Genomic DNA, 15660 nt, shown 5'->3' with positions numbered 1-15660 from the left:
TTTTTTCAACATCTTGTTGCTCATGAAATTATAATTGCAGGATCAAACTTTCACCTGCATTGACTCGACTGTTATGAGTATGGTACTGCAAAATGACACATTGCTTGATGTGAAAACATAATACCAAAGTCTAATGTTTAAAGTCCCCTGCTTATCTTCTGGCACAGCAATAAATCCCCATAGGAGAGCCAATCTTTTTCGACCGAAAGGTCAAGGTGTGAACACGCAGAAAAGCCGGTTCCCTTGAAAACTATCAGTCTCGGGTTCCTGCAATGCCGTGTCCGTGTCATACTTAGGGAATGCAATCCTCTTTCTAGAATTTTAAGTGGATTGGTTAATTATTAGCCAGTCAGGATTGGATGTCATTCGAAGGGTGTCAACACTGTGATTCCCCTCTAAATGAGAATGAACTTGTGCAGACTTCCAGGCACAAAGGGGACACCTGTGATTTCCATCCTCTGAATTTGTGGCTCCTCACCTTGTTACTCCAGGAGCCCCTGTGTCTGGTGCCCTTTGTCAGAGTACTGCACTCAAGATGGCCATCCCTAACGTATTATTAGAAAGAAAGAAATTCATAATTGTGAGTATTGGTTTACTTCTATTTCAGTACTCAGTGAGTATGGGGTTTACATTACAGCTCAAAAGTAAGTGTGATGATACACAGGGCAACTTTTTTGAGCAATGTTGCTGGGCAATGTTGCAGACCGATGTTACTCGGGCACTTTCTCATTGATATTGGGCAACAAATTTCTACTTAAAAATCTTTGATCGGCAGTGGGCAACTTCTCATAATCATCCACATCTCTCACCTAGTTAGCAGTTGCCCGGCAACATTACTCAGAATGTTGTCCTGTGTGTCATCACCTTAAGATGATATGTTAGTTTGTTAGATTAATGGGGGGAGGGGAATGAATATTTAGGTAAGTCAAGGTTCCAGAAAAGGTAATGATGTTAGATTTAGTTGTTGTCTGGTGCTTCTACCCAGTGTGGTTGAGTGTTTTAGTGTAGTACAATATTGTAGAGTTGACCTTTCTCCACATTAACAGACTGGAATTGTAGTCACACCATTCAAACACTGTACCCATGTTGTATGTCCTGTATGTCTGTACCCATGTACCGAGTGACGGTGGGTTGTATGAGGGGTGGACTGAGGTGTTCACTGCTCAGTAGATTAGTCTGCTGGCTGTCTCCATCGTCACCATCATCCTAGGGCTTGGTCTAGGGCTTGGACTGCAGCTGGAGGACTGTCGCAGGAAAGGTAGGTCTGTCTGCGGACGTATTTCCCAGCAATCTGCTGTGCATGCTTTCTGCTTTTTGAAATTCAAGAATCCAGAATGTTTAATAGGGCAAGACATCTTGAGCAGCCCCTGAAAACCCATCTCTGTTCGTCAGATGTCTACGTCTCCTGCAGGAACCGCTGCTATGAGCCCAACGACACCGAGACCCCCGGATGCCGCTGTGACGCCCAATGTGGGACTAGCGGGGCCTGCTGCCATGACTACATTGACCTCTGTGTCGCACCTAGTAAGCTGCCATCTTCAGAATAAGCGTGGGAATGAAACAGTATTTGACGCCCTTTCTGAGTGATTCTTCAGTGCTCAGCAGAACTTGTGTGGCCCCCTATAGGTCAGCAGTGGGAATGCACCAGTTTACGCTGCAGTGAGAAGAGGCTTTCTGTGAGTAAATGTCACTGTTCGGTTGACTGCATGGAACAAGGAGATTGTTGCACCAACTTCGAGAGTGTCTGCAAAGGTAGATGATGTGCGCATGATGTCTGGGATGGATTGTATCTGGGCCCCAGCCTGTGGCCCCCTGCATTAAAGTCTTGTTGTGTGCTGGCTCAGGTGGAACAGAGTGGAAGGAGGATGCCTGTGAGGATATAGTGGCACCTCAATGTCCAGCCAGGTACTTGTCTGCGGATGGAATACATGTCACAGTGCAGTTTTTGCAGTGGCTCTGGTCTGAACGGACACCCTTTTATTTAGCTTTTCCCGGCAGCCGCTGCTCCTCATTTCACTGGATGGATTCAGAGCTGAGTATCTGAAAACGTGGAGCACGATACTCCCAGTGATAGACAAACTAAGTGAGTAACTCTGCAGAGGAACTACAGACACACAGTCGGAGTATGTGAAGGGATACTATGACGAACATGTTAGTTGTTGGGCCACGTTGGTATCGTCAATAACAATCCAATATTCTTGTTTTTTGTGTGTATTAAAATGGAAATAGTGCTAAAGTAGTTTTGGGGAAAAAACATGTTTAAAAACTTATGAAACATAATTAAATTTATAAAACAAAAAAGGAGTTTGCTCAGTACTGTCTCTATGGAATCCAAAATATTTCCATACAATGGAAAACAAATGTCCTTTCGTGACCAGACCTTTCGCTTTGCTTTCCTCCTCCTCGATTATTGTTGTTAAATTTCTCATAAACATGCCTACGCCTCACTGTCTATGAGTGAGTCCAAGAGCACGCACGAGCACACGCAAAAGCAGTGGTCGTAAACTTTAGAATGATTTTTTTAACGTATACTAGATAATCATTAAAACTTCAAAGATTGCTTAGGCTTGTTTCATAAGGCAGAGTAAAAAAAAAAAGTTTTAACATAACTTATTGATGGAAACAGAAGTGACTGTTTCTGGGAAGCAGGAGCCTTAACACAAATGTGTGGTTTGAGTGGGAAACACCGCGGTTGGATAATATGAACTTACAAATATTTACAGTCTAAATCTGAAATGCATAACCAGAGGGTAGAATATGGGTGTAACTGGGAGGATGCTGTGAAGATGCTGATAATCTCCTCAAACAGGAACATGTGGAACCCACAGCCCCTACATGCAAGCGGCCTTTCCCAGCACGACCTTCCCCAATCACTACTCCATCGTCACGGTGAGTCAGTGCCTGTCCTTACACCGTCCCTATAGACACCATCACTCATCCGCTGCGGCAACACACAGGATCCCCACCGAACGTGGCTCAGCGGGTTAGAATGCTGTACCTGTGATTGGATGGTTTGCCAGTTCAAATCCCAGCATCAGCAGAATGGTTTTGCTTTGAGCAAGGCCCTTAACCCCCCCATTGCTACATGTGTGATCCTGCTTTCCAGCTTTGGAGAAACAAGTCTGCTAAATTTAAAAAAAAAAAATTAAAACCATTCCCAGACTGTGGGCAGTGACTGTCAGCAGAGTAAACTTCACTGGCATTCTATCTTCATACAAGCGCAGATTATAGTAATAATAATGATCCCTGTGGGGAAATTCTCTTTTTGCCTAACCTGTCTTGCTCTCCATGACACACAAACATATATATATATATATATATATAGACCAGAGCGAGCTTGGCAGTGATGGGCGGGCCCCTACAGTGTCACCCATGGAGCTGGGGGCTAAGGGCCTTGCTCAAGGGCCCACAAACGTGGCTGTTCTGCCGAGGCCAGGCACAGATGCTTAGCCCACCGAACCAAACGCTGCCTTCTCCACAAGGGGAAATTCAATGTTATAAAAATCAGTGACTGCAATCAAAAAGCTACATTTTTTTACTAAAGTATTTTGTTTGGTTCCTTATGGTTAAGGTTAGGGCTGGATAGGGGTTAAGGTTGTCATGATTGGGATCAGAGTTTTCCCTCATAGAAATAAATGGAGATTTCTCACAAAGATATAATTAGAAACCTGTGTGTGTGTGTGTGTGTGTGTGTATACACTGTGATGGCCTTCCAGGAATTTCCCTCCCTCACTTTGTTGTTCCGTCCTGAGTCTCAGATTTATGATGAATTTCGGAATCATTTCTTTCAGGGCCTCTACCCGGAATCTCATGGTCTGGTCGAAAACAGCATGTACGATCCTGTCTTCGACGCTTCCTTCGACCTCTCAGGCACGGAGAAGGAAAATCCCAGGTGGTACCTGGGCCAGCCCGTAAGCGAGGGAGTGTCGCGCCGCGTGCCGTCCGCGGGACGCCAGCTCTGATGAACATGTCACTCCTTCACACATCAGTTGCTTTTTCTGCATGGCATAGAATCACATGAACACGTGCTGCAGAAACACGCCGGAGAAATCCATGTTCACTGTTAACCCGTTTAAACAGATCAGCCTCTTCGTTCTCCTGCTTTTTACTTCTCATAGATCTGGCACACAGTCATGAACCAGGGGCTGAAAGCCGGCACGTTCTTCTGGCCTGGCTCCGACGTCAAAATCAATGGGAGTTTTCCAAATATTTATGAAGTCTACGACGGGTAACCGTGCAATTTCTGCTTAGACATGCTAAATGTTCATGCTTTAAATTTTCTGCTCTAAGTTTCCTGTCTGCTTCTGTAGGAACGTGCCGTTTGAGCAGAGGATCTTTAAGGTACTGCAGTGGCTCAGACTGCCCGACAATACGAGGTGATTTCGCTGCCCGGTCATACAGGCTTAACACACAAGCTCCGGCCGCAGGCTGATCTGTAAAATTGTGCTGTTTTCATAGGCCAGACTTCTATACCTTATACCTGGAGGAGCCAGATAAATCGGGACACAAATTCGGGCCGGTCAGCGGTGGGGTAAGGATACAGACGGGGGGGTCGATTCCATACCAGAACGGCAAGAACGGAAAATGCTGCTTAACTCAGAATCGCACTGGGGATGTGAACATGGTGACATGCGTGGGATTGGAATCCACCTCTGGTCCTGTTGATCAAGCCTGAGAGATATGGCTAAAAAATTGTATCACATTATGGTGGAACGCAATCAATGCTGGTCAAAGACTACGTGGCACCCAAGACAAGCCCCTCCCACTCCCTGGTAAACATGCCGGGGGGGGGGCCCAGAAAATGGCCCCATGTGGCTGCTAATGTCACCTAGTGATTTGACCGGCACTGCACTCTCTGATGGAATGAGGTGATTATTTGTGAATGGCTGGTTTTGCTGCTCAGCGAGTAGCACTGTAACCTAACACTTCTAGGGCCAGGTGGGGGGTCTGAACCCCTGCCATGCTGTGTGTAGGTCATAGAGGCCATCCAGAACATGGACAGGATCATAGGCCAACTGATGAATGGACTCAAGCAGATGAACCTACACCGATGTGTCAACATCATCATCGTAGCCGATCACGGTGAGGAGTTGTTTTTGTGTAGCATTATTGTGCAGAAGTAGGGAGGAACGGAAAGTGTGTCACCGGGTCACTCAAGGGACAAGAAGGTGGGAGTGCATTTCTCAGGGAAGGAACGGAGCTAATTTGGAAATAATTTATAGCATCTGAGGGAGGCACCTCAGCTCACCTCAGAGGGAGGTTATTAATGACGCGTGAAGGCATCTTACAGTTTGATGACTAAAGAAGTTAGTTAACCTGAAGTCTTTTGCTTCGGCAGCCAGACAACGTGCCCTGTCTACTTGTGTGGATTTAGTTGCTGACGAAATAGCACAGTGTTAAGAATAATAATCATAAGAATTTACAGCAATGGTGTTTATTGACACTCATACTGAGCATTTCAAGGGGCCCCCTGATAGCCACAAACAGCCAACATGCTAAACATTAAATTAACACGTTTCTTATCGAGGAGGTGCTGAAACAGCATGTTCTGCTAACCAGCTAGCTAGCTACTGACTCTAATCACTAGCTATTTAATTAGGTTTAGAACATCTGGGGGAGGGTACCAGAAACAACAACCCTACTCTGAGTTGATAGCCACATGTATGTGAGTCTGTAGTCTGTAAGTTGAGATCAATAACTCATGGAGGATTATGGGTTGAGTTGGGGTGTTAGATGGTTTTATCAAAGCAAAAGCAGACCCAAATGTACCCCAATAACCTGACTCTGATTACAGGCATGGAGGATACCAGCTGCACCCAAATGGAGTTTCTGGAGAACATGCTGGGAAACGTAAATGACCTCTTTGTGTATCAAGGAGCTTTTGGTAGAATCCGGTCGAAAATCAAAGGACAGAGCTGTGAGTAATCCTCTATACCCTGGTTTGGATCAATAAAACGGCTCGGTGTTTAGGTTTGGACCTGAGACCCCAGACAGTGAAGCACCTACTACATGAAGCTTAGCTGAAGCCTGCAGAGTCATTGCTGTGTGCTGTCAATCACCACTTAATCCAGTGAGAAACACAGTAGCTGATAGGGCACTGTGGTACCACCCACCAGTCTCCTTTTCTTCGTCAACAGTCTTTTTTAAGAATGGTTCATCTATGAGCTGCACTGCCAAGGTAAATAAACTGCTTTTTCTGTCCTTCCCTCCTTTTGCACTCAGTGGATTCTGCGCGACTTGTGGCCAACCTTACAGTAAGTGATGGAACAATCACATGTAGTTCATTAAAACATGGAAGTGTGTTTTTGACAGACTATACACTGATCACACATGACATTAAAACCACTGACAGATGAAGTGAATAACATTAATAACCCCATTACAGTGGTACCTGTCAAGGCCAGTGGACAGTGGACATTAGGACAGTGGACAGTGAGTTTGTGAGTTTGTGAAGTTGATGATTTGGAAGCAGGAAAAATTAATGGATCTGAGCAACTGTGACAAGGGCCAAATTATGATGGCTTGATGTCTGGGTCAGAACATCTCCAAAACAGCAGGTTTTGTGGAGTGTTCCCAGAATGCAGTGGTCAGTCCCTACCAAAAGTAGTCCAAAGAAGGCCAACCACTGAACTGGCGATGGAGTCATGGGCACCTGAGGCTCACTGATGTGCGTGGGGAGGGAAGGCTAGCCTGTCTGGTTCAATCCCACAGGAGAGCTACTGTAGCATAAATTTCTGAAAAAGTGAATGTTGCTTATAATAGAATAGCATCGCAGCACACAATGCATCACAGCTTGCGGCATATGAGGCTGCATAGCTGCAGACCGTTCAAAGTGCTGACTCCACACTGCCAAACAATGCTTATGCTAGTGTCAGAACTGGTCTATGGAGCAATGGAAGAATGTGGCCCGGTCTGACAAGTTTACTTGGGGAAGAGATGGCACCAGGACGCACTATGGGAAGAAGGCAAGCCGGCGGAGGCAGTGTGATGCTCTGGGCAATGTTCTGCTGCGAAACCTGCACCACAGTAAACATTGTTCAGGAATGGTTTGAGGAATGTGAAAAAGAGTTCAAGGTGTTGCCTCCAAATACTCCAGATCTCAGTCAGATTGATCATCAGTGGGATGTGCTGAATAAACAAGTCCGATCCATGGAGGCCCCACCTTGCAACTTACAGGACTTACAGAATTTTCTGATACCACAGGACATCTTCGGAGGTCTTGTGGAGTCCATGTCTCGATGGGTCAGAGCTGTTTTGGCAGCAAGAGGGGGACCTACACAATATTAGGCAGGTGGTTTTAATGTTATGGCTGATTGGTGTACACTGTTAAAATACAAATGATGTATTCTGCCTGCCTGTTTAGTTCAGAGGATTTATAGAGACTAATGAGATTTTAAGCAGCAGAATATGAGCTTAACAGATCCCCGCAGTGACATTACCCTGGTGCAGGATCTGAGTCATCATCTCTGTCCCCATGGCCAGGATTTCCAATGCCGGAAACCAAGTCCAAAGGTAAGACCCTTCCAGAAAGCTCACCTGCCCAAGCGATTCCACTACGCCTCCAGCCGACGCATCGAGGACGCTATCATCCTTGTTGAGCCCAAGTGGCTGTTCGCGAGGTAACGATGGATACCAACTCACTCACTCACTCTTATCTCTATTAGTCACCCACAGGGCAAAAACAGTGAAAGTGTGTGAAAGGTTGCAATACAGGATTGATGGCTCTTCCGTTCAATTCTGCAATATTTGTCTGCCTGGGCAAGGTCTCCAGTTACTGGCTCACTCTGCTTTTTCAAAATGATGCATGTTTGGATTAAAGTGTCTCTTAAATAAATTAAATGAACAATTTACAATGTAAATAGATGAAGTATGATTTGAAGAGGTCAGTGAGTGAACACTCAGCTCTGTTAAAGAAAGGTAAATGTTCTCATGGTCATTTGACACGGTTTCAGAAACAAAGACACCTACACCTTCTGTGATGGCGGGGCTCACGGATATGACAATGACGAGTACAGCATGCAGGTAGACCGGCCGGCTGCGTGCCACAGAGCCAGGCAGAGCTGCGGCATCACCGCAGAAGAGACTGAGCCTCTGGCCTCTGTTTCCTAAGGCCATGTTCCTGAGCTACGGACCCAAGTTTCACTACAAGACTCTAGTTGAGCCTTTCTCCAATGTCGAACTGTACAATCTCATGTGCGGTAAGTGGACACAGCGAGTGGACTTTTTATCTTGAGTGTGCAAATCACATGCTTGTCTTTGGAAACTTCTAAAAATAGCTATGTCTGCCCGACGTGTTAGAGCATGCAGAGCAGAATTTGACACAAAGGACACTAGTTTCCCAGAGTTTTCTGTTTTTTTTTTTTCCTGGAAAACAGACATTCTGGAGATATCACCCGCTCAGAACAACGGCACCCATGGCAGCTTGAACCACCTGCTGAGGGGTCCCTGGCATGTGCCCCAGTTCCCCGCTGAGCAGACCCCCCCGGGAACCTGCCCCCTCCTTTCTCTCACCCCCACTGATGACCTGGGCTGTAACTGCCCTAGCCAGGTCAGTCCCTGCCACTCTTCCACCTCCACCTGCCCATGTTGTTCCAGATAAACGCAGAACCGTGACATCCTTGGCCTGCGGTAAATTAGTTCTATATTTCCTCTCCTACGCTCCACAGCCATCATTGCCCCAGAAGGTCCTTTAGGGTTCATCAGGTGCTATGGTAGTCCTTCTTGTTATCACCTGTTACTCAAGAACCTCCTATGTTCGGGGGTGCCCTGCTGGCCACTAACAGTTACTACACTAAATATAAAAATAAAAAAAAACTTGCCCCAGACCTTCTTTATGGTAACGTTGGTCGATATGACGACCTTTACATCTGGACAGATGTATCAGAGATGGACAGAGCTGGTGACACAACCTCAGTGTTAAATCCAGAGCATGACTTCAGTCTGAAAGTAATAAAGCGAGATATTTAAAGATGGGTTCATACTGTAAAATGTCATTCATCCTGTACTTATACATACTGGTCATTGTTATAACTTGAGTAAACATGAAAGCCATCACATATGTATCTGTTTCTCTGCAGAACCATACCTTGCTGAACAGACGCCTGAATCTGACCAGCTCTGAAGGTAAAGACCTGAACGCTGGTCTGCGCTAAGGGGTTTTAGCACTAAGGGGTCATGGCGGTAAGGGGTCGTGGTGCTAAGGGGTCATGGCGGTAAGGGGTCGTGGTGCTAAGGGGTCATGGCGGTAAGGGGTCATGGCGGTAAGGGGTCGTGGTGCAAAGGGGTCATGGCGGTAAGGGGTCGTGGTACTAAGGGGTCATGGCGGTAAGGGGTCATGGCGGTAAGGGGTCATGGTGCTAAGGGGTCGTGGTGCTAAGGGGTCATGGCGGTAAGGGGTCATGGTGCTAAGGGGTCGTGGTGCTAAGGGGTCATGGCGGTAAGGGGCCATAGCAATAGCGGCTCACAAAGTTAAGGGACTGTGGCAATAAGGGCTCATGGTGGGTTGCATCAATAGTGTGTATAAATGCTTCTTCTCAGCGTCTGACAGTGAGAAGCGGCACATGGTGTTTGGGAGGCCCCGCCTCCTGCAGCCTCTATTCCAGTACTGCCTCCTGCACCAGCTGGACTTTGTCAGCGCGTACAGCCAGGCTCTCTTCATGCCCCTCTGGACCTCATTCACTCTGTCTAAACCTGTAAGAAGCCTATTTCACTGCAAACTGCACTCTTCCTTACTTTATGTATGAGAACACGTCTGGTAAGGCGGAGCGATCTGTAGCAGAGTGATGTCACCCTCGGGCCCCTGGGCGAGGCCATTAATCATCAGCTGCTCCAGTGACTGTCTGACCCGGCTCCCTCATATATGTATGTCAAATATGTAATTGATTACATCAGGAAACTTTGAATACGCAACATGACGGACATGACAGGTTAAATGAAAATATCGATCAAGCAAGCAAGCAGCACCCTGTTATATGGAAACGACATAAAATTTACCTTAACGGAGTTTCATTCATTGTTGTTGTTATCTGAGGTCATATTATGTTAGAAACGTTATTGTAGAATGAACTGCATTTTGCATGTCATTTGCCTTAAATTTATTTATTTGGATCTTATCACCACATGAATTACCACTGAATCCGGTCTACAGGCAGATCTGGACCCCCTTCCTGAGGTCATCGAGAACTGCTTAAGAGCTGACGTGAGGATTGCGCCTGACGGCAGCCCCAGCTGTGACCAGTACGCCGCGGCAAGAAACGTCACTCTGGCCTTCCTCTACCCACCCAGTACAAGACGCCTCACAAGGGTCCCAAAACCACACCGGTATGGCAGGTTCCTGCAGACAGCTGCAAATGACGCTTGACCTGTTTCCTGTGCTTTTTTTTTGCCTGCAGACCTTAACAGCGTGGCAGAGGGCCAGTATGACGGCCTGCTCATGTCCAATGTTGTTCCCATGTATCCAGGCTTCAAGAGTAAGGTCACGCCATCTGATGTCATCTGGTGTAACATCACCTACCAGTCATCCGTGCCTCATTTGTTTTCCCTATCAGTCACTAACTCCATCATATGTACTTCTTCCAAAACCAACTGTAATAAAATAAAAGCAAACAACAAATATTTTCCATTACCATTTAAATATCATTTAGCTAAAAAGTAATGATTTATCTTAAATTACCATGAAAAAAACCTTATTACAATGCATTATGTAATAACTTGACAGTGTCAATGAAGAATCCATCTTGATTGTTTATTACATAATGCACAGTACTACACTTTCATAATTAAAACGTGCAACTCCAGCATTTTGTAATAACTGCTGCAACATGTAATAATTTATTACAAAATGCACAGAAATGTATTACATATTGCTTTCAAGCTGTCTATTACAAAATGCGATGGAATATTACAAAATGCAAGTATACATTACATAATGAAGTGAAAATTTGTTACATATTGTCAGGTTACTACACAATGTGTTGTAACACACCTGGAACATGTTTTGCCCACTTTAAGCACATTAATACATAATGTGTACTGTGTATTCATGTAGAATCCTCTAAAGATAAAGACAGTTTATCCCTAGAAATAAACCTTCTAAGCCTTAAACTGAAAATAAAAAACAAGAAAATTAAGCAGAAATATATCTTTCAAACAAAAACAAATAACTAATAAACCACACTGAAAGCTAACTAAAACTAAAATGGATTTCAAATGAAAATTGAAAATAATATCAAAAACAAAAGCTACATTTAACACTAGAAAGACTGACTGGGTCAATTGACCCAAATCAAACAAAATCACTGCTATTTCTCATTGAAGTTCTTGCTACAAAAATCTGAAAAAGTTAGCTTCAGTTAGCTTTCGTTTGACAGCTCATGCATATTTTGGCCAAGCATTTGCCGCAAACAGGACGCTTGCACGTGTCACAGGTAGTGACAGTTTTGTTGCGTTTACAAGCGACCGTGACTTGACAGCTGACTCTTCTCTCAAGTTGCCCTGTCGGTGATGGTGTTATGACTATTATGTTATTGTTATTATGACTTGGTTATCTAATTCATTTGCATGACATTACGTCAATTGACCCAGTCACTCTTTCTAGTGTTAAAAACTCAAAACTATAACAACGCTGCTTCACAATGGCCTCTGGTGCGTGAGAGCCCACACTTATCCCTGTCACTTTCTTCTGGGGCCGTTGCTTTTCTCATGAAGAGATATGGGTTTACCTTCAAGACGTCCTTCTAAAGAAGTACGCCCAGCAGTACAATGGCATCAACGTGCAGCTGGGTCCCGCCTTCGACTATAACTACGATGGACTGTATGACATCCCGCATCAGATCAAAGAGTACGCTCTCCTGTGAACACACAAGCACACACAGACGTATGTGTTTATCAGTAAGGTGAGACCTCGAGCCGGCTGTGACATGTCTCTGCTTCCCCTTCAGATTCGTCCCTAACAGCTCCATACCCGTACCCACACATTACTTTATGGTTTTAACCAGCTGTGAAAACGTTTCACAGCCGGTGGACGGCTGCCATGAGGAAATGCAGGCCGTGGCCTTTCTGATACCCCACCGGGCGGAGCATGCGGAGGCCTGCATGGTCAGCTCCCCACGCCGCAAAGCATGCATGTGGTTAGTAATGGAAGCATGTGGTTAGTAACGGAAATCTGACTGACCCCATGTCTTCTGCCTTTGCCACACTGCAGGGTGGCCAGCCAGAGGCCCAGTGGGTCGAGGACTTACTTTGGTTTCACAAATCTCGGGTGAGGGATGTCGAGTTGATCACAGGACTGGATTTCTACCAGGGAAGCGGCAGACCAGTCACAGAACTGCTCCGGCTCAAGACTCGACCCACAGCTGCCATCTCAAGAATCACATCGGCGTGAATTCTTATTTCATTGTTAGAAAAACGGCAGTACTGTTCCCAGTTTTTAAACTTTATACCGCGATGCTCGTATACCATGATAGAGATAAAGCTGACATCAGCCGTTCCCTCGGCTGTTCCTACCCTCGAGATGTGACTGGAATTGGGTTCCGCTTGTGTATTTTCTACAGAGAAATGAGTATCTTCCTCTGGGCTGTTATACCATCAGTCACATTTGAAGCTGCAGCACATATTTAGACACCAAACATTTTCCAAGCCAGTGTAATTTGCTAATTTGCTTGTAAATTAATCAAACCCAAACTGGGCCATACGGGGTGAGTCCTGTCGGTCTGTTGTATGTGTTTTTTATTTTTATCAATCAAACACATATATACAAAAATACAACCACAAGCAGACATGAGCAGGCAGAGGAAGGGTTACAGACAGTGTATTGCTCAAAGTTAAAAGCAGCACATTAATTACAAATTAATTGCTAAAGGCCTTGAACAATGTTTAAGATAAATACATTTCAACTTTTTAAATAAAAAGTAAAAACATAGAGGCCTTTTTAAGCAACTTACATTTCTGAATATAGATTCTGGCTAAAAATTAACCACAAAATCCCCCCCCAAAAAAAGAACTTAATAGGGTTTTTAGGAATCCTAAAGTAAACACACTTTATGGTTAATGAAGCGTCTGGGGAGATTCTTTTCCCGACATAATTTGAAAAATCAATCCAAAAAACTTCTGAGTAATTACATTCCCAAAAAATGTGGTCAACAGTTTCAGTAAAACAGACCTATTGGGAGCAATGGGAAGACATACTGGGATGGTACAGATATATATGGCTTAAGGGGAACGGCTCTTATTTTTTATCGGTAAAGTTGCTGCTGATAAAAGATTTACTATAATTACATTAGAAGTATCCAAAACAGGTGGGGAGCAAGATGGGCCCTTAGTGCTGCACTGGAGCAGCATCCTGGAAGCATCTGGAATAGCATGAAAAACTGATTGCATATTCTTTTGATGGGACAGGAAAAGAACATTTATCCATAAAAATTTTATAAAAGAAAAGTTCACCATTTTCAAAAAGTTGTGATACTAATAGGATGCTTTTTTCAAACCAAGAACAGTAGAATAAAGTTTTGCAAAGGTTTGCATCTAACACCCTTATTATTCCATATGAAATACATATATGGTGAGATATCGTGATTGTACTTAAGAGACCCACAGGATAAAATTTGCTTATGAAAGTTTGCTAAAGCCAAAGGAAGCTTGGATGTATTATAATTACAATGAAGAAGAAAATTATATGAACCCCCCCAACAGAATTCAACAGGTAGTTAGGAATACAATTCCATGTAGAAAGGGGATTCTATAAAAACAATTTAATACACTTGATCTTGAATTGTTGAGCTAAGGGAAATCAATAGGACCGAATCTGCCTGAGGCTTGATCAGACAGCATGATACTTTTTAAATTAAATAAAATCTAGATTTCCAAACAATATTTACAATTAATCTGTCTAATCTACTCCAAACATCAGGTGGGACACCTAACATCATTGCAGGGTAGATTACGTGGGACAGAGCTTCAGTTTTTGAGAGTAGTAATCCTGCCAGAAATTGACAAGTTCTGCTGGAACCACGAGTTTTATTTTAAGTATTAAGTACACGAGGATCAAAATTTGCTGACGTCCTTTCATGATCTTTCCAAATCGCGCTTCCTCCTGTTGAAGATTTTACAGGAAAAGGTCTGCATTTCAAAATATTAAGAGATTTAAAAAAAAACTAACGGTATTTACAGCTATGGGAATTTACTCCTTATTTCTCAGAAATAGTGTTGTCATGCGCAAGCCGACTAATTAAAAAAGGGCAGATCTGCAATGCATATTCCTTCTGTGTTAGTACAATTGTGAGGTTAAGCTGCATTGGCAAAAGGAAAACAAATGGTGAAATGAGGGCACCATTGCCAAATACCTCTTTCTATATTGAATCTCTGTGTTGTACCATGTTGCAGCTTGATTTAGGCATTATTCCGATTATTTAGCGCCTGGGTGACATTAATAAAATTTTGCCCAAAGCCAAAGATGTGTAAAGCTCTGAAAACATATGGGTGTTTCATGATATCAAATGATTTGTGAAAATTAAGAAAAAAAAACTTCAATTGGTAAATATTTATCTTGGTATATAGTATATATTTTACCTTTATATGCATATAAAGCACTTAAGAAACCCTTCCAAATACGCTAAAACATCTAAAACAGCTCATACTACTATTATAGTAATTACAAAAATAGTAGGCCTACAAACTGTAATTTATTAAACAGAGAGGATTTGTGTGTGTTGTGGGTATACAGTACTATAAAGAAATCTTCAAGTAGGTTCTTAAAAAAGTTCATACAGTAAAAAACGGTCATATTTGAGGTTAACACTTAAAACTTAACTCTCATTCCATGGACGTGTTGCATACCAGAAGGGGTAACACCACATGATTACAGCCGCTGAAGCCGTTCATGTTTCATGAGCATCATAAGGTAGTGTCTGCGTTCGTTATTACAAAACAGGAACGTTGCTAAAGATTTGGGGCCTCATGAAGGCATATCATATTGGCCCCCCAGTCCAGACCAATCCAGTTACTTTCCAAATTTTTTAGAGCCCCTGTTACTCAAGGGAATTGTCCTCATTACCCACGCGTACTACCCCGCTTGTGATCACCAGTTTCCTGTTATTTCGCCTTGTCTTGTGTATTTCAGTCTGCATTCAACTCTGTTTCCCCAGGTCTGTCATTGACGTTTGTCTTGTGCTGCTCCCCGTTTAACCCAAATAAAACCCTGTCCTTTGGATTTCGTCTCCTGGATTTCCTGCCCCGCTCACGCATAGGACACAACACGTGAAAATAAATAGGATAATTACGACACAAATGATGTTGCGTGACTGAGATCTGTTGTGAAATTACCACCTGTCACATCCTGTGCCTTCCCACATTTGTTTAGTAAAATTTAGCATGAAAATTACCTAACATGAATGGGTCATCATTTGACAACTGGAAACAAAACCGGACGATCAGTGTGTGTGCATGTGCACGGTAACCAGGAAGCATGGCATGAAATTACACGTTTTTTTTAATGGTGTTATTTTGCATTGTTTCCAGAAGATGTTGGTAGGCTCCTATTGAATAATAAAATACTTCCGGAGCTGAGCATCAGTGTTCCTGCCGCTAGGGGGCCACGTCGCAGTATGTTTCAACTTTATAGTTGAAGTTAATAGAGCGCAAATTAAACACAAAGCCCTCTTTGGA

The 15660-nt window shown here is 43.8% G+C and overlaps 1 protein-coding gene across 2 annotated transcripts; it reads left to right on the top strand.

The window, feature by feature from the left end:
* The first annotated feature begins 312 nt into the window (after positions 1 to 312).
* LOC111852426 (venom phosphodiesterase CdcPDE) lies at positions 313 to 13516 on the top strand. 2 transcript variants are annotated; one of them, XM_072705584.1, is made up of 25 exons: positions 313 to 580; positions 1171 to 1258; positions 1393 to 1524; positions 1627 to 1752; positions 1845 to 1905; positions 1986 to 2083; positions 2810 to 2889; positions 3792 to 3911; positions 4119 to 4228; positions 4311 to 4376; positions 4459 to 4531; positions 4974 to 5082; positions 5795 to 5917; positions 6223 to 6254; positions 7483 to 7619; positions 7953 to 8022; positions 8111 to 8198; positions 8376 to 8548; positions 9078 to 9123; positions 9538 to 9692; positions 10148 to 10283; positions 10392 to 10469; positions 11707 to 11839; positions 11940 to 12096; positions 12203 to 13516. In XM_072705584.1, exons 1-25 carry the CDS (start codon positions 536 to 538, stop codon positions 12380 to 12382), a joined length of 2616 nt encoding a protein of 871 aa, XP_072561685.1. In that variant the 5' UTR covers positions 313 to 535; the 3' UTR covers positions 12383 to 13516. The 2 variants fall into 2 exon arrangements, with proteins under 2 accessions (XP_072561685.1, XP_072561686.1); XM_072705585.1 differs by lacking the exon at positions 12203 to 13516 and having other exon boundaries at positions 314 to 580; positions 11707 to 11894; positions 12016 to 12096.
* The last annotated feature ends 2144 nt before the right edge of the window (positions 13517 to 15660 follow it).

Source organism: Paramormyrops kingsleyae, chromosome 23 (genome assembly GCF_048594095.1).
Source record: "Paramormyrops kingsleyae isolate MSU_618 chromosome 23, PKINGS_0.4, whole genome shotgun sequence".
Lineage (NCBI taxonomy): Eukaryota > Metazoa > Chordata > Actinopteri > Osteoglossiformes > Mormyridae > Paramormyrops > Paramormyrops kingsleyae.
Note: the sequence above shows the minus strand (reverse complement) of the source record. Positions and strands in the feature narration are given on the sequence as shown.

Bases quoted from the DNA above. Each gene is read 5' to 3' on its own strand.
- LOC111852426 (XM_072705584.1), top strand. From the start codon at position 536: ATGGCCATCCCTAACGTATTATTAGAAAGAAAGAAATTCATAATT. The intron at 4,532-4,973 runs GTAAGGATACAG...TGCTGTGTGTAG, and splicing joins TCGGGCCGGTCAGCGGTGGG to GTCATAGAGGCCATCCAGAA. The intron at 8,199-8,375 runs GTAAGTGGACAC...CCTGGAAAACAG, and splicing joins ACTGTACAATCTCATGTGCG to ACATTCTGGAGATATCACCC.